The 20309-nt window shown below is 34.7% G+C and overlaps 1 protein-coding gene across 4 annotated transcripts in view; it reads right to left on the reverse strand.

Annotated features, from left to right (window-relative positions):
• The window catches only part of LOC125061094 (la-related protein 1), a 73019-nt gene that overhangs the window by 33830 nt on the left and 18880 nt on the right, over positions 1 to 20309 (reverse strand). For 3 of the 4 annotated variants that reach the window (XM_047666291.1, XM_047666290.1, XM_047666289.1), the window contains exons 2-3: positions 13462 to 13588; positions 12903 to 12979 (exon numbers count right to left, since the gene is read on the reverse strand). In XM_047666291.1, the coding sequence (XP_047522247.1) occupies positions 12903 to 12979; positions 13462 to 13588 (204 nt within the window). Of the gene's footprint in view, positions 1 to 11279; positions 11461 to 12902; positions 12980 to 13461; positions 13589 to 20309 lie in introns of those variants that run through there. The other variant, XM_047666292.1, reaches the window with a different exon arrangement.

The following is a 20309-nucleotide window of genomic DNA, read 5'->3' on the forward strand; positions in this document are numbered from 1 at the left end:
TTATATTTCAATAGATATAACGCCGGCTCCACATGTGGGTCCCAACGCTCGTACCAACGTTGGACTGCAAACTCGGTGAGGCGTACACACGTTGGCTAATAAACTAGTTCTGTCCCGTCAGGGCCAATGTGAAGATGTCTGATACAGAAATCGAAACTGCTCTGAGCGCGTTTATAGTAATGATGAGTGCACATTTATATTTGTTACTGAGAAATTATTTTTATGATCCTTTCGAGTTGCGTCCCATATTATTGGATGTGCTTGATAAAGTTCAATAAATTCTATTACTTTTTCATGCCGGTGGCGATTTTGTGGATGAGGAAGCCATTCTCGCTCGACGTACGCGCTCGCTGCGTGTTGTAACAGAACTGAGCAAAGCGCCAACGTGTGGACAGATAGCGAGCGTTGGCGCAGATTCCTTTGATGAAACCGACACGAGCCGGCCAACTACCAACACTCGCCCCAACGTTGGGACCAATGCCATTTTCTAGATCCACACGTTGGACGAATAGCGTTGGGGCCATTATTGGGGCCAACGTGTGGAGCCGGCCTAATGGTTTTTGTTGCGATGTAGCGGGCGCGGTGCGCGCGGGTCTAAGACGCGCGAGTAGCTGTACGGTTGACGTGAAAACAGTCGCGCGGCCCGTACGTGAGAGTGGATAAACAACTCAATAAAATATCAACGACGATAACAAACAATGCAGTTTCATCATAATATAAAAATAATACAGATATCTCACTATTGTGTCGAGATACTGACACATTAGCATCGCTTCCACGACCTCGAAGCAAATATTCGTGTTACATAGTTTATATATACAGTGTAAAACGTCATTAGTTATAACCACAAACTCTATATAACGTAAAAATGACTTAAACTTATTTGGTAACCCAATACACATATTTAATTCTTCCCTCCCTATAACGTAACCTGCTCTGTCCCTTGAAATTCGTTATAAAGAGTTTAAACTGTACTTGCAATGTTGTATTACTAGACATTCGTATCCCTGACTGGACCTTACAAGGGCGGAGCGAGACAATTTTTATTATGGTTACAAAGCTCCAGCTAGGTTTTATCTATACCTCTACAAACGGTCAGGAGGCTCATCAGATGAAAAGTAGCCGCCCATGGAAATTGGCAAAGAATTTTAAGAATTGGGACGCTTTTTTCTTTGACCTTGTTGGAAATTAAAGCTATTATTACTTAGTCTCGCTACGAAAATCATTATAAATGAAAATCCATGCCGACATTCTGCCTCATACCGCACCCTCCGTTCCATTGTATCATTGTCTAATGTAAATATTTTGATGTCCCAATGCTTTCATTGTAGTACATTGTTTGATGCAACCAACATAATGGATATACCTCGTGAAAACGACTCAATTTTTTTCAGTACCTTCCCATCTACCCGCAAAATGAAAATTCGACCACAATTTGATGTCTACTAAGAGGTTAATTCAAATTCCAAATTCAATTTCGCTAGTTTTCCTAACATTTGCTTTGATTAGAAAATCAGAGCCTTAGGGAATACTTTCAAATTCAGATGGATACATAACATGTTTACACATCACAGAATAATAGCTTTATATTCAGATACTTTTACACTTAAACACATATATATTTCTATCTCATTCTATTTAGCTATCTTCGTACTCTTCTTTGGCAAAAACCTTCTCAAAATTCCGCCATTCCATGTACAGTCGACTCTCGATAATTTGAAACTCAAGGGACCAGAGATAAATTTCAAATTATGAAGAGTTCAAAATAACAAGTGTTTGAATAAGCACGAGGGGGAGGGGCAACTGAAGGAAATAAGAATTTGATCAAAATTTGTTACTTATTATTTCCATATTCTTATTATGTATTAACAATTATTATTACATATAACCATTATTCACAAATTTTTATTTCAAAAAGAAGTCTGTAATCTTTTTTTGAGTGAGTGACTTCAGTTTATCATTGTCCAAAGAAATTTTGATAGTGGTGAGAGCTGCAAAGTAATCGTCACTTGTGTCGGCAACAATTGACAAGTCTGTGCATGTATGCAAACAAACGACAGGTACATGCATGATAAACGCTTCAAATTATAGAGAGTAGGGAAGACTGGATTTCAAATTATAGAGAGTAGGAAAGACTGGATTTCAAATTATCGCATGTTGGCGAGCAAGATAATACTTTTTTAACTTCAAATTACCGAAGGGACCAATTTCTATTGATTTTATTCAAATTATCGAGTGTTTTTCAAGGGACCGGATTTTTTTTTCAAATTATCGAGAGATTCAAATTAACGAGTGTCAAATTATCGAGAGTCGACTGTACTGTTGCCATGTACCACCTGCTGTTCCCTTAAGCAAGTACAGGATACCATTGCAAATCATAGATCATCACAACCATCATACACCAACCATGATTGATATACTGGCTGCGCAGTCATATGTCTCCGGCATTAAGAATTTCTTCTCAAATCAGTATTACAATTTAATAAAATTAGTATTCACCGCGTTAAGGCATTGTGTAAGGAACTTTCGTTACTTCCGGAACCAAACGGAATTTTACTTTCAATTTAGTACGTTCAATCGTCGAAAGGACATTTCGTATTTAACAGTAAAGTAACTGACGCTTGATTGACTTGATCAGACACAATAAGGGAGCGTTCAAGTATTACGTAACAAATTTTGGGAAAGGGAGATTTTTTACCTTTTGTAAAACGTTACGATGCGGGGCGTACGCGTTATTGTTAATATTATTTTCTACTTACACCATATAATAGTAACTAAAGAGTCACTAGGTGCTCACGAAACGTTTTGCTAGACTTGGGTACTGAAAAACGTTACGGCGAGTTCATGGTGGGAAGGGGGGGGCAATAATCTCCAAAAATTGTGTTACGTTATACTTGAACGCTCCCTACCCAATCTAGTTCTATATTAAAGTTTAAGTTTCGAGTGGCCCCACACTCGTAGACCATTATTAGCCTTCTTAAGTAATTGATTGACAACTTATACCTTCATCCAAAGACATGCTAGTAATGCTGAGACATTTTATGGCTGGTAGAAAACATCGAACCGACAGACGTCCTGGATGATATTTCAAACGATTAGGATATTAAACAAATTATGAAAGTACCGACTGCACCATCTGCTGGGCTAATTTGTAAATCTAAACCATCCAGGGCACCACCCAACATACAAAAATCATTCACATCGGTCCATCCGTTTAAGAGGAGTTCAGTGACATACACACGTACAGTAGAATTATAAATAAAGAATTTGTTAAGCTAAATAAAGATTATGCAGCTTCCTACGTTTCAATTCACATCACTGAATTTGTAATATCTAAGTCAAGAGTGGGGGGCCTCATAGCCTAGCGGTCTTATTAAGTGGCAGCTAGGTGAGGGGTACCGGGTTCGATTCCCGGTTCGAGGGCAAGTTTTAATTTAATTTAAATTTGTTCTCGGCTTTTGGGAGGGTTGTGCGGTACCGGGCGAGTGCCTAAAAACCATACATGGAGTGTCCTGTCCGGTCGAATTTCTAAAGACAAGCACGAATTATAAAAAATCCTATACATGACGCTGGCTAATGCACAAATCGTGCCAGAGCCATTAAAAAAAAAGTCTAGAGTGTCAGACAGCTGATCACCCTGAAATTACGCCGACCATTGGAGGGCTATTGTCAGGGTTACTTCATACAAGTAGACCTTCAACACCTTTCTCTATCAACTTTGGCATTATAGTGAGTTAAAAACACTTAAAATTATAGCATATTTCGCTAAGCATTTCACAAGGCAAACCGGCACATAAATCTATTAGTAACAAGTTTTTTTAAATCTAATTTGCAAAGTTCCTTGTCTTAAAAATTATTATTATTACTATACATTCCATATTCCATTAAGCCTACAACAATTAAGTTTTATTTAGCATAAGTTGTCTCTATCACTCTCTTGACAATTTACTAATAAAGGAACGAAACAAAACATTCCTTGACGAGGGCGTATTTTATTAAACGCTAGACAATTTTCGTGACTATTTGATATATTTAATGTAACTAAACATTTTTAAAAAATTCTTCCTTTATATTAAATATATATTATAATGATCAATGAATCTTAGAGTTTAGAATTTATTATATATATATACTATTACTATGTTATATTTTTTGTATAAATAGGTAAAAAACTGTGCTTTGTTTATGTTTGAATGTGTATTCCGTTTATGGCTTTTGTGTATAATGTAATTGTTTGGATATTGTTCAGTGTTGAGCAAATAAATAAATTATAGCATCTAAATTCGTAACCATAGTTACGATGTTTATATAAACGGTATCGTGTAGTCCACGTCCCAAATAATCTTTTTATTAGTGAGGCTGTAACATAAAGCAAAATGAGCAGTAGACCCTGAGGTCGTAGGTTCGACCACCGGCTGTGCACCAATGGACTTTCTATGTGCGCATTTAACATTCGCTCGAACGGTGAAGAAAAACATCGTGAGTAAACCGACATGTCTTAGACCCAAAAAGTCGACGGCGTGTGTCAGGCACTGGAGGCTGATCACCTACTTGTCTATTAGATTTAAAAATGATCATGAAACATATTCAGAAATCTAAAGACCTAAAGAGGTTGTAGCGCTACTGATGTTTTTTTTTAACATAATGCCTCCAATGCGCGCCTTCTGACAGTCTCAGTGTCCATGGTGGGCGGTTTCACTTAACATCAGGAGCCCTGCCCGTTTGCCCAGCTGTTTCAGTCAAAATAATTAACTATTGTAATACATAACGTTCTGGTGCTATTTTTCACTCTTCAGGTCCCTTATTTTTACACGCTTCACCTGTATGTACTGACTCGATTTTGACCCACTTTTAACGGACAGATTTAATTCAAACTTTGCGCACCTGTCAAAGATCGATGACAATGCAATAATCCGAAAAAAAATGAAGAAAAATTTAACTAAAAAATAAATAATAGTTTAGAAAAACTAAAAAACAGCCTAAATGATGTGCTTTAAAAGCGTGTTTTTTAGTTTTTTTTAACTATTATTTATTTTTTAGTTAAATTTTTCTTCATTTTTTTTTAAATTAAACCTTAGTACCCAGCTACGTTTGTCCTTTTTGTCTTTGAGAAGAAGCATTTAGCACTAAAGTACAAGTTTTAAATACAATAAAGTATATTATAAAAAATAGAAACAAAAAACTTGGCGATTAAAAAGAGTGGCTGAGAGTTTATTGCCAGTTCTTCTCTTCCGTACTACGCCCTTGATTTGAGGGCTGTAAATGTTAAATTAGAAGCATTGAATGTATATTTATTTTTTCACGTTCATAAGTGTACATTGTGTTACCTTTATGAATAAATGATTTTTAACTTTTGACTTTGTCTTACTGTAGACGTTTTTCAACCAAATTAATGCGTCCAAAACCGCAGACTACATATATATAATTTACCTGACAAATACAACATCAGCGCATAATTAAAACGCATATATAATTAATATGTCCGTCATTTACGTTCACCTGTTAGACCGGTCCGATTCGTAACATTTTGCACAATTCCACGTCTTATGAAATTTTTATTACTTTATTTTTAGTAATATTTTCAAAATTACTATTTTCATGTATCACGAATAATTTTATACAATATTTTTCAAGTCTTCATTAGTTACAAGAATGCATTTTGGTCAAACCTCACCGATATCCAGATATAGCATTCTGATAAACGAGCTCTGGATATCCATAGTTGTGTCCACACATTGAAATCAATTTTCCTTTGGTTTTTATAAAGTATGTATTTTCTTCGTGTCTGTTGTTTGCCTATAAGTGCTTGTCACGTTAAATCTTGTATTTTATTTTCCTTATGCACGTAAGGGTGTTCCGAGCGTTGGTAAGATTTTGTAGATAAATAATCAGATTTTTGAGGGCTATAATATACGTATATACAGTCAAAATCTGTTATAACGACATCAAAGGGACTACTAATATTTGGTCGTAAAAAACCGATAGTCGTAACAGCCGATGACGTTGTTAAGAACCAAATACAATAGAATCAGCCGGGACCTTTGATTTTGGTCAATATAACCGGTATGTTGTTCTAAACGATATGTCTGTAGTTCGTTTTGAGGTTTATTCATAAAAGTGTTTTGGACTATGTGTCAGCACATTTTTGCGGTAAACTCTGTGTTTAGATGACAACATTGTATACAAATTTCCGAAGCAATGTTGATGTTTGGCCAAGTTCTATTAATAATCAAGTATTTAGATGTACAGTTCGGGTTCCATTGAATTTTAAAAACCTTATGTCCTTAGTAAAAAAACTACTTTATCAAAAGGCCGATTTACATTATCTTAGTGTTTAGGAGACTCTCCTAAACACTAAATTAAGTACTATCCTATAACTAAAGTACTATCCTAAAGTACTCGCTTTAGGATAGTACTTTAGTTGAAACATGTAAACGCTACGCTAAAGAACTTGCCTTTTAAGTTGTACTAAAGCACTCTCCTAAACACTAAGATAATGTAAATCGGCCTTAAAGTGCGAAATACTAATATTTATATATCCAATACGATATATTATAAATGTTTTACATAAATACGTATACAAAGTTATCTATGATAAAATATAGACCTAAAACTGTATCAGTACAAAAACATATACTTTCAATCACATCTTCACTGCATTTTCAGTTAATAGACAAGATTGTTCAAAAATAGTCATTATATTTCAATCAATACATAAAACATAATCACTCAGTTATCTCCCCTATAACGCGGTTACGTATAACACGTTTTACGTCCCCCATATAACGCGGATTTTTCTTAATTTATAATTCTGTAGTAAGAAACTTATAATGATTTGCCAAGCCAGTTTTGCGTAAAGGGCAACAGTTTCAAGTGTGTTGTTATAAAATTAAACTACCTAGTTTTTGATTGTTTAAAAAAAACGGTTTTACGATAACACCCCTACAACGCGATTTCCTATAACGCGGTAGACGTCGACCGCGTTGTAGGAGTGTACTTCTCAACCATCCTCAAGGATCACTTTATCTATTAACATTATAAAACCATTCTATAGTTTTTGAGTTTATCATTATCATTCATACACGACACGACCGGGGAACTTCATTGTAAGGCTATGAAATGATCAATAATATGTACCTAACATACCACGCATATATATTATGTATAAACAAAACACATAACACAGAGTCACGATATGTTTTATTATAATAATTTTCAATCAGAGCATGACGCGAAAACAACATTGAATTTCTAATATTGTTTTTCCTAAGGTTCTTGATATGTATTTGATTCTATAGTCTACTAACAGACCGGCCAAGCGTTGCTGTGGCTAAGGTTTTAGTTATATTACGTAGTAGTAACGTATTTAAGGGAAACGGTAGGAGAACACCAGTCATGGGGACCACTATGCTTTTTTGGTGGTCATGCCATTAAATTGTAGCTTATGTGAAACGTTGGTACTTTAATATCAAATAATATTGCGGGTATAAATTGAGATGTAAGCTATCCTATCTTTTAAGTTAGATCAAAATGCACACGGTGTGCAAATTTGATTGAAATCGGTTCAGTAGCTTAGGAGTCCATAGCGGACAAACAACGCGACACGTAATTTATATATATTAAAATTATGTATTTGGATTTTTATTTAAAAAGACAAAACTACACCTGTTCTCTGTTTAGATCTTTACTCGAAAAAATATTTTAAGTCAATTTTTTTCCTAATTATTAAAATCCTTTTTTTTTAACTATGGTAGGGGAGCCCACGATGCTAAATGGGGATTTACTCGAGCGTCGTAGAGACCTATTGGGATGCAAAGCTTAGATAAAAAGAAGAAAAAAATGTTATATGATAAATTCCTTTTCATCGGTGGGGGAAGCGGCTATAGATAGTTAAATATGTAAAAAAAAACTGTTGCATGGACATCCTCGAGCGCGTCAGATATTGATAGCATCTATGCCCTACGTATTTTTAATAATGTACGTATGTTAATCTGATCGTTTGCATGATGCGGGTAGTTGTATTTAAGGGTTGAAAATTAAAAAAAAAAATTTTTTATCGAGCGCGTCAGATTTTCTAAGGGAGTGTTAAGTGCACCAAAAAAAAGCTCTCATTCACTAATCTGACGATTTCGATGGGACGCAAACCCACAGCCATTTTCTTAATTTGCAAAAAAAAATCGCAATTTTGAAATACTCAAGCGCGTCAGATTAAGATATATGTGGTTCATCTTTATGTTCTAAACGTACTGTCTCATAATCTGACGATTATCTAGAGGGATTCGCCTGATCTGCCAAAAAAAAAATAGAAAAACGGTTCACCTAAATGGCCATCCCTGCAACTTCCCGCTAATTCCATTCCTGGGCGCTTAAAATTGATATTTTGAGCTCACTGAGTTCAAAGAAATAACATTTCTATGCATTTGAGCTCTCCCAGCTCGAAAGTCTGATAGAAGTTTCATAGAACACTATTTTTGGAATTTTCAAACCGCAATAACTTTTGAATGGATCAAGCAATTTTCACGCGGTTGGCGGCATTCGACGCAGTTTTATCATCCTCATAAATAATTTTTCAATTTTAATTGATCGAACCACAAATTTCGGAGTAATCCCGAAAAAACACTTTTTCGGGTTTCTTTCGTGTACGATATCTCTCGAACGAATCAACCGCTTTTAACCAGCTTGGTGGCGATCGACGTGGTTTTTCAAGCTCAAAGGCGGATTAGTTTTTGAAGTTGATCGATAAAGAAACCACTTTAAAAAAAATATTTCTTATTTTTTTAAGATTTTTCAAAATTTCTCAAAATCTATCGGTCCGAATCGGTTCAAATTCACAGGAAATGTAATTTTGAGGGAAATATTTAGAACGCCGTTTAGTAGATTCCGATCGGTTTAAGGAAATGTAGGCATCACGCAGCTGCACGCATTTAACTTTATCGACGAATTTTTGTTATTTCGGCTTGCGGAAATCGTCAGATTATATATTTTTCATTATTCTTGAATTATTTCCTTCAAAATAAAAAAAAAATTAGCTACGCTCGAGAATGTCGAGATGACGTTTTTTTTTTACAACTTTGTTGCCCTCCCCTTTTTTTCCGACACTCTCAAATTGTCAGATTAGTGGAATATACACTTTTTAGGATGTAATTAACTCACCCTACCTTAATCTGACGCGCTCGGGAATTTCTGATGGTCAATTTTTTTTTACTAAACTGATCCTGTCTCCTTCACGTGCGGCTTTATATATGGGCCTCATATTTTGTGGAGGTACTTAACCGGGTACAAGGTATCCCCCTATATATTAATCTGCCGCGCTTTAGTAAATCCCGAAATCCCCTCTTGGGCTCCCCTACCACTAGAGATACTTGTTACACATATGTACAAAATATTTGTAATAACTAGTTTCAACACGATACATACAGTTTTGACCTTTATCGTAACTTTTAATATTGACCTTTGAGTCGACCGAACGTATATTTATATGCAAATAATCTGTCTACACTGTACCCCAGAATAAAAATGCATTTTTATATATAAATTATTCCGTTAAATTCCACAAACAATAACTTTTATCGACACAAATATCACGAAAACACCTGAGGTGAAATGAATGATTTTCTAGCATAAAGGCCGATTTACATTATCTTAGTGTTTAGGAGAGTGCTTTAGTACAACTTGAAAGGCAAGTTCTTTAGCGTAGCGTTTACTAAAGCAAGTAGCGTTTATATGTTTCAACTAAAGTACTATCCTAAAGCACTCTCCTAAACACTAAGATAATGTAAATCGGCCTTAAACCAGCTGGAACATTCAGCATGACATTTAATCTTTATTATTTTTTTTAATCTAGCTAAAACATAATTGCCTAGACTCGTTAGCATTTCAAATATAACCACTACAATAATTAATCTCTATATATATAAAATTCTCGTGTCACAATGTTCGTTCCCATACTCCTCCGAAACGGCTCGACCGATTCTTAAGAATTTTTTTTGCATATTCAGTAAGTCTGAGAATCGGCTACTATATATCTTTCAAACCCCTAAGTAATAACTCCAAAAATATTTCAAAATTTTCAAAAAAATTTCACCCCTCTACGATCAACCCATATTTTTCATTTGTTAATTAAAATCTTATGTCTTCAACTCTGAGGTTTATATAGAAAAAAATCACAGAAAAAACTATAGTTTTGATTCCAGAAAACCGAACAGTCTCTGGGGTAGCATAGCAAAATGTTCCATGTTGGTATGTACTAAAGAGGTAGGCTAAGTAAAATCACATTAAGGAGAAACAAAGTTCGCGGGGGCAGCTAGTTTATTATATATTTTTAAATACTTCCAACATCCGATTTTTGTATCTCTTTCAAACTTCAAAACTATTGGACCGATTTCACTATTAAAATACTACATTATATGTGTAATGCTGTAAAAAACCGCGAGACGTGAATTATGTAACCAAATATTAATTATGTTACATATATATACTTTAGTAAATAATTAGAAGCGTAATACAAATGTTATTGAAACCAAAATCAGCCATTTAGTTTTTTTTAACCACAGTCATAAATTGTATTTTAACATTCTCGTTTCCGATAATGTCCAATAACATAAGTGTTTCGATTTGTGAACCCTTAGATAAGCCAAGTAAGTTTTTGTTATCGTCGCAACCCCACTACCCCTAATGTTATCTTAGTTACCTATAAGCTCATGTTTTAAACAATTAAAACCAGTTGTTACCCAGCTTCAAATAAAGTGTTTTATTTGAACATATATGCTAGTATTAAATACACTACTTATTTATGCAGCTTACGTTGATAAATTTGCATTATAGACACCTCTATGTATTCGCGAGTATAACAGATAAAACTACTTATTCAGAGCTTGATATATTTGGTAGTGGGCTTCGAAACGGCTTTGTTAAGTTGCTATCTGGTACCTGTCGCATTGTTTAGCAAAAAATTACTCGTCAAAACTAAAATTTTAAGTCATATTTTTATTATTTTTCGTAAAATTTATGTTCACAATAATTGGTATGTATTTTAGAATATTATATTTGTTAATTAATCAATAAATTTACGTCCTAATAAACTTACGAGTGCGGTACTTAAGAGTGTATTCGGGATTTAGATTTTATAACATTTTTTTGCGATGCAATGTTTAAGGCTGTATTTATTTCAATTTACATTAAACCCAGACGTGAACAAATTACTGCGTAATATATAAACCATATAAACATTCCATCACCAGAACAAATCTGGTAGAAAACAATTTTCTGATAACACACACATTCACCAACAAAAAATTCCACTTGTTGTCACTGTGTAACTATCAACAATTAACGCGCGACACAACTGGCACGTTATAGAACTATACAAGTCTAAATTCGGAATTCAAATTAATGTTCTATATTCATTCGAAATTCGAATAATGCGGACACGCGACCGACACCCGAGACGCGCGGAGGTAAACTGACTGTGGCTATAGACGCTAGAGCGGGGTAAGGCTCGATACCTGAATCCTTAACAATAGGCGGCGATGCAAAAGTATTATCCCCAAAAGCAAAAGGTATTTTAAATAAAAAGGTAATATATTATTAAGACCTTAACAATGTATTGTTTTATTTATTAATAAATACAGCTGGAAATTATGGCCTAAAGTCCCTATTGGTCTATCTTTATACACGATTAGGAAATCCCTAACTACTTAAGAATGAAACCTAACGATCTTATTAATTAAAATTACTCATCGATTTATCGCCAGTTATCATTACCGTTAAGTTTATTTACCATTTATCGACAATTATACATCACTAGACGCCATTACACAGAACAAAATGGAAACGTGTTTTTGCACGCTACAATATGTTGTTCGATAAACATAATTATATTCCCTGACGCACTAATCACTTATATTATATATTTTGAAATATTAACTTAAGAACCGACATTTATCACCTCTTGGGTTCGATTACTGACAAAGAACTTAACATAAAACCTTAAAGCTGCTCCATAGACCAAATATCTAGAGTTTATATACAGTCGACTCTCGATAATTTGAAACTCAAGGTACCACAGATATAGCAAATGTTTTTTAGAACAGGCGGCAAAGGGGCAGGAGGCTCATCTAATGTTAAGTGATACCGCCATGGACACTCAATGCCAGAGGGCTCGCGAGTGCGTTGCCGGCCTTTTAAGAATTGGTACGCTCTTTTCTTTGTCCAAGTAGTCGAATTGGTTCGTAAATACTTCAGTTGGCAGCTGGTTTCACGTGGTGGAGGCGGCAAAAACTGCCAGTTATGGAACGACGGAAGTCGAGGTAATATGGAATTTCGTATTCTGCCTCGACGTCCGATGATGAAACTCAGCTACAGGTATTAATCCGAACAATATCGCATATTGGCGAGCAAGATACGATTCCTTTAACTTAAAATTACCGAGGAGACAAATTATCATTGATTTTATTCCATTAATGATATACAGTGAAAATCTGAAAAAAAAAAACGACATCGAAGGGACTACTCATATTTGGTCGTAAAAACCGATAACTCATAACAGCCGATGACGTTGTTAAGAACCTAATACAATAGAATTCAGCCGGGACCTTTGATTTTGGTCAATATAACCGGTATGTTCTAAGCGATGTCGTCGTAAATGGTTTTGACTGTATATATTTTCAAGGGACAGGGAAAAAATCAAATTATCAAGAGTCGACTATATATACAGTGTAAACTCTTTATAACGTAATTCGTTTTAACGAAAATCTCTATATAACATAAAAATCATGGGTTAAACCCAATACCCAATACATTAATTCTTCCTTCCATATAACGAAAGCTCTCTATAACGCATACAAATACTCGGTCCCTTGAAATTCGTTATAAAGAGTTTACACTGTAATTAAAAAACATACCTTTTGATTGATTTTGACATTCTTCACTGCTTTTACCACTATAGGTTTCACTACAACAGGCGGTGGCGGTTCTGGAACTAAACGATACATCATTAATGATGAATTTTCACATATTTAGGCACATTTATCGTACAAGAACGAAAAAATATAATTTAGCAGGCTGATTTATTTTTATTTATCTATATTCATAAATTATCAAATGGTATGTCTCGCAAACTCGAGAATGGCCGGACCGATTTGGCTAATTTTGTCCTTGAAATATTTGTGACACTTCAGGGAACATTCAAACGGACAGACATATTATGTATATGTATAAAAAAAAACATAAATATACAATTCTCCGTTGAATCCGTTTTCAGCTACAAAATAATATCTTTTATTTTTAAATATATAAATCTCATGTGTTTGTAATTAAACTCCTAAACGGCTGGACCGATTTTGATGAGAGTTCAAGTGGATATTCCCTACAGATCACCTACTTGTCTATAATAATTATCAAACCAAAAGATAGGACTAATCCTTCCACATACACGTCGGGAGATAAATAATCAAATAATACCTGGTGCTACAACCGGCACTGGTGCAGGCCTAGGTTGTTGCTGATGCTGCGGCAGTAGAGGCGATCTCTTCTCCGTATCATGGGCGGGCGGCGCTGGCGGAGGCACTCCGGTACTGCCACCACGAACCTGATTAAAATATCTATTTATTAAAATTTAGTTATAAATCGTCAATCGTCATAGTTATAGATGATAAGGAATTCCCGGCGATTATAAAGGAACTATATTCCTCATTACAAAATGATATTTTTTACAATAAGAAACTAATTAACTTATTAAATAAATAAATAATTGCACACCTTCATATTTATGCACTACAAAAAAAAGCTTACTATAAAGTTAACGATTATCTAGTTGATAAAAGGTCCTGGGACTAGTGCTAGACAGGCTACTTCTAATTAATTTGCAATATTTGTTTTAAAATAAGTGTTGTTTGATTTGCTATTTTAAAAGAGTACCGAGAGTTTTTTACGCCGGCATTTTCTCTCGGCCTACACCCTCTGTCTTCTTTGCCGATGAGTAGGGATGCCTACAAATTCAAATTTAATGACGTGGAATAAGTGATACCTGTATCTTATATTCCGTAACAAACATAGTTAATTTTTTTATTGTACAGTAGTACTTAGTGGTACATAGGACCCTAACTAATACTACACAAATAATTATTAAATAAACATAAATATATACCGCCAATAGTGTGTCTGCATTTCCTATAACCTTATAACAAACCCCGGGAAGTATGTTACCATGGTAACCATTTTGTATTAAAAGTATAGTAAAGTAAGATATAAACTTATATATTCAGTAAATGTAGCATATACATATATCTGTTGCTACTTGCATCTCGTATTGCAACAAGCCAAGCGACCATTTTTGTAATCTTGACCGAATCAAGTTTTGATATCGGAACCAGTTTTGTGTCAAAAAATGTTTGTATGGAACATGTCATGAGAAAAAAGCGATTTATATTGTCAATTGACAAAATTGGGTGATTACGCTTTTCTATTTCATATAAAAATATTAGTTGACAACTTGAACTGTGCATAAATATTCCAAAAAAAAAACATCTATTTGCATCTACTACTCTTCTGTACTATCATAGAATGCCAATTAAATTTAAATCTCATGAGCTGTCAAACCATTTTTCTATGTTTGACATACTTGAGAAATGAATTATAATCTAAAGGTGGGAACTGACCAACGTTACGAGGTGTAATGTAACATGTAATGTAATGTTACACAGCGAGCATTCGTGCAGTCAGTACGTCGTGTTACGGGGAAACCAGCGAGCAACGAGCCGCTCGTTGCTCGCTTTGAGTGCTCCACCCGGCAGTCGGTTTTTTGGCGAATCCTTTGAGTGTTACGCGGTTCGGTCAGTACGCTCTTTGTCAAAAGTCGTCCCGAGCGCACGCGCGTCGCGAGTAATCACACGTCAATCGATCAATCAATCAAACATGGAGTGGAACAAAGAAAAATCTCTGTATTTTTCTATAAAATGGAAGAAAAGAGGAAGTGTTGTGGAACCCAGCTCATCCAGAGCAAATAAATTCAACAGTTCTTCAAAAGCGATCGAAGACATGCGTACAAAGTTTTTATACAGTCCAGTAATCATTTGGTTTTTCAAAGTTGCTATCAATGACAGAAACAATAATTAAGTAGAATCAAAGATACCAACGCGTCCTCGCTGTCGGCCATCTCGTGAACACTGGCGGCGAAAGCGGAGCACAGACGTTTGACGAGCATGTTACGCCGATTTTAATACACAGCGTAACATGCTCGATGCGTTACACGCTCGATGCGAATGCTACATTACACATCGTAACTTTGGTCAGTTCCCACCTTAAGGTCCACATTGTAACTCGTAACACGATCGTTTTTAGCGCTGTCCAATATGTCAAACTTTTTGACAGCTGATGAAACTAGATTTAAATTTGATTAAAATACATATTATACTGTATGCATTAATTTTAACTAATCCCTGGCTACAATTAACTAAAATAAACTGTTACTAACATTCGTACTAACTGATCTGAAATTATCGTGATTCATGTGTACTTTCACTTTTTCATGTGTCCTTTTTTATTATTGTCCCTTTCACTGTTTATAATATTGTTAGTTTGATTGTTTTATTGTTTTGCTTTGTTCCATTAGTTGTGTTTAAATATGTCTTAAGTACTTTTGCACTTCTTGCGCTCAACTTATCTAATTTTGTTTCTAACATAGGTTGTCTGGAAGAGATCGCTCACAAGCCGGCAGTTGCCCTCCTTTTACTGTACTATATTTCTGTATACTTGCATTGTAGTGTTAATAAAAAAATAAAGCAAGGCTTTTATAAAATAATTAAATCGCTCCCGTCCTCAAATCAAACCAAGCATCATTTACAAATGGTATCAATTCGCCATAATTCGTATTAATAATAATTGCATACCAATCTAGATCTTATTAGCGGGTAATACAGCCTATATTCCCCGGGACATTAGGACAAAAATGTCAAGCCAGTTGAGTAATTAGTATACGTTCATTTCTCAAGTATATTATGTGGTAAAAGTGCATTTAGTACGTCATATTGCGGTACATATAACGTATGTAATTATAATAATAATTAAGCCCGTTTATCTATTTTCTATACATTTATTTTCTTGTTATCCTAATATCTTAACTTCCTTTAGTACCATTGATCTGAACCCTTTCGGGTAAGGGAGCGTTCAAGTATTACGTCACTCAATTTTTGGAGATTATTGAAACCCCCCAAACATTTTTGTACCTTTCTTGCAATAAATAAATTATTATTATACATTTATATGTTCAAACAGAACATAAGTCATATATATACTGCACACTTAACGCTACTTCTCCTGTCAAAGGATATGTTTTATTTTTGCGTAATGAGACTTAGTTTTATAAAGTTCTCCTCGTCTCACGTTCAATATTAGCAAACGAAACTGCCAAAAATGTAATTTAATCCACGCTTGTACACCCCAACAACGCCCTTGGCCGTCAACCCTCGAACAAAATTGCGAAGGGTGATAGAATGCGTCCTTTGATGTACTTTAGTCATAGCAAATACAATTATTTGAAATTATATATGGCATATAGTTAGCCTATCTTCTTTATAAACATATTTATTTACACACAAAAACAAATTACAAATATAAAACACACACAACGAACATATATCATTTACAAAAAGAGTAAATAGGACAGGACCCAGATGAGAACCTTGTGGAATACCTGTGGTGGATAGCGATTCTATACTGACTGAGATTCTAGCTGATGTAATGTTAATAATCATGCTTTTATACCGGCCTATTACTGTTGCTTTGTCATAGTAAATATAATTATTTGAAATTATATTTACTATAGTTAGCCTATTTTCTTTATCACATTATTTATTTACACAGAATCAAAAAGTTCTAGTAGTCTAACTTCTGTATGTCAAAAAATAAGTACCTACTAACACAATACTAAGAGTCTTCAACTCCGTGATCCGTACCAGAAACCGTTGGATCGACAGAGAACACCACATGCTGGATATATCGCAGAATAGTTTCTCACTTCAGGGGCCATTATGAAAAATCATACGGCGACAAGCGTCTAGGAACTTTAAAGTATTATATCATCACCCAGCCGATAGCTGTTTTTACACGATTGCGCAATTATACAAAAAAACTTCTGTTTTTATCACGTAATGGCCACGAAAAGACTTTATATTTTGAATATTAGTATCTTGGCACGGTTCAGGGCAAGTTTTGAGTGTGTACGCGTACACATACGAAAACAGAGCGTATACCAATGTAATAAACTAATTAGCAAAAATATTTCTGGTACACATCAAGTTAATTAAAACGTAGAATTAATACTATATTCTGCTTTCATCTTTCAGCGAAATATAAGCATTAGAGGTACACTGCCACAGGAACCAAACTTTTTAAATTTGTGTTAATTTTCTATTTATCAATTACTAGCCGTTTCGCGCCCGCTTTGCTGGACGAATTAAAATAAATTTTATGTTTCATTATTTTTTATTTTTTTTTCATATTTTTATTATTCTTCTTTTTAACTTCCCGCTAAGAAACTTGAAATATTTCGAAAATCGAGTTTTTAACAGATGTTGACGTTTAGAGGTTCTAGGAAGCCTCCCCGAATGTTTCCGCGGTGAAGTCCGTATGGATAAATTTTCATAAAAGTAAAATAGCAATAAAAAAATGAAGGAACGTTGGAATTAAGAATTATTAATTTTAAGCGTGAAAGAGCCTCAAACGAACACCATTTTCTTTTTATATATATATAGACTAGTAGACTCGGCCAAGCGTTGCTGTGGCTATGGTTTTTGTTATATTAGGTATATAGTAGTTAACTATTCAAGGGAAACGGTAGGTGAACACCAGTCATGAGGACCACCATGCTTTTTTGGTGGTTATGCCATTAAATTGTAGCTTATGTGAAACGTTGGTTCTTTAATATCAAATAATTTGCAATAAAATAATATTGCGGTTATAAATTAAGATTTTAGCTATCCTATCTTGTAAGTTAGATCAAACTGCATACGGTGTGCATATTTGATTGAAATCGGTTAAGTAGTTTAGGAGTCCATAGCGGACAAACAACGTGACGCGTAATTTATATATATTAAGATTATTATTATTATGTAGGTTAAGAATATTGTAAATACTGATTGTACGTTGGCAATAAATATAAATATTTATTTTAAAATATGTCGATGACAGTGTAAACTGTGCAAGACGTTAAAATAGACCTTACAATATATCGTCGCTGTAGAGTGATAACCTTGTATGTCCAGAGAACCAAACATTACGGGAAACGAAAAAAAATATTAATTTCTTCAATTTTCTTTAAAATATCATTATGTGTCCATAGTTTTGGATGGGAAAAAGGACTTATTTATTAATAACATAAATCCTTACTTCATTATTATAATTTTCCACCAATTAAATGACATAAGAGTCTAAGACTAAAAAATAAATGGTTTTTTGACATACGGGCTGTCATTCTACAGCGACGATATCAGTTTCAAATAATCGCCAATTTACCGGCCACAGGCGGCACGAAACACCCACGAGACGTCAAAAACTAGCACTTTTTGTAGCATTGGTCATTGACATCAACTAAAGATGATTTTATTAGATACGGCGACGAGGTACTAGTATGGACTGGCTTATGAACACACCTTACGCAGTGTTAGAGACGCTTCTGAGACCTAGTATGTAGTAACACACTTTATTCATTCACTCACTCACTCACTCACACATTTGCACCCACACACTCACTCATGTACTCAGGCGTGTTCATAACAGTTGAAAAATCAAATTAGAAATGTTTAACATAAAAGATGTAATTAAATTATATATATTTATACATATTTTAAGGAATTTATAATTATGTTTGTTATGGAAGAGCTGGGAACCCTGACACAGGTATTTCTTACTTAAAAGGATTCCGAAATCTTACACATTGTAATGCTATGCATATGTGCTTAAAATAAATAAACAATTTTTTTTTTATATATTTTATCGTTGTCTTTTATGGAATCTTTTGGATTAACAGCGGGGAGGCAATGAATTCGCGCGTTCTCCTCTCTGCTAAGGAGCGAACCTTGGATAGTTCCAACAAGGCCTTCGTAGTATATTTAGCGCTACAACCTTTTTAGGTCTGGGCCTTAGATTTCTGTATCTGTTTCATGATCATTTGTCTAATAGGCAAGTGGGTGATCAGCCTCCTGTGCCTGACACACGGCGTCGACTTTTAGGTGTAAAAAGCCGGTTTCCTCACGATTATTTCCTTCACCGTTCGAGGGAATGTTAAATGCGCACATAGTCCATTGGTACGCCGGGTGGCCGGGGATCGAACCCACGACCTCAGGGTCGAGAGTCGCACGCTGAAGCCTATAGGCCAACACTGCTCTCGATTACATTATCTACTTTGAAAAAATTATAATATTATTCAAATTTTGTACTAAATATATTTAAATAATTATTTTTGTACTACACCATGTGTTGATATATTGGGTGGGCTGAATAGTTCGTAGGCTGACACATTGATGGCGCTACTAGTATGTAAACCTAACCTTCAAAAGATATACACGTGGTATAAACGTATAAGTTTGTTACATATAGTATTTTGAGTGAAGGTAAAAAAATTGATAATAAATAATTTCATGTTAATAAGGAATTGCTTTTTGGCGAAAAAATACTATTAAAGCCATTACAAAGTTACATAGGTATTTAAATCACAATTATAAAATCCAAATCTCTAAAGCTTTTCGACAGGCTTTCCAGCACCTCTTGCACGTCATGAACTGCAAAGCATATAACCAGTAAATAGGCCCGTGTGAGCAACGAAGACGACACGATATTAGCAGATCGATGCCTCCTTATCGATCCAAGGTCCCGCTAATCAGTTAAATAGTTGCGCCAGCGCATTATCTTCTATATTATAAAAATGTAGCTGGAATTTGTCTGTACTTATATAAGAATACTTGTAAGTCACATCGTAAATTTCGGATACGTTTTTGACATACAAAAGTCATACTTAGTAGATCTCATTCATAGAAGCTACAACCAGTGGCTCTACTATGATTTTTAATAGTAGTAGTAATAATAGTATAGGTATGTTATCTAAAGCTGGTGGCTTCAACACATTTACACTTTGTGCTTGTGTAGTGTCTGTGAATAAGCGCGAGACGTGATGTCAAACTGAAATACAATCACAAATACATCATGAATAGACTGTCCATCTCTCTCGCGCTCGGTCAAGCTTCTGAGTATAAAAGAGACAGTTATTGTTTTTCTTTTGCTACTGTTTATGTTGATCTTTACTGTTTTATATTATT

The sequence above is a fragment of the Pieris napi genome, chromosome 23 (assembly GCF_905475465.1).
Source record: "Pieris napi chromosome 23, ilPieNapi1.2, whole genome shotgun sequence".
Taxonomy (NCBI): domain Eukaryota; kingdom Metazoa; phylum Arthropoda; class Insecta; order Lepidoptera; family Pieridae; genus Pieris; species Pieris napi.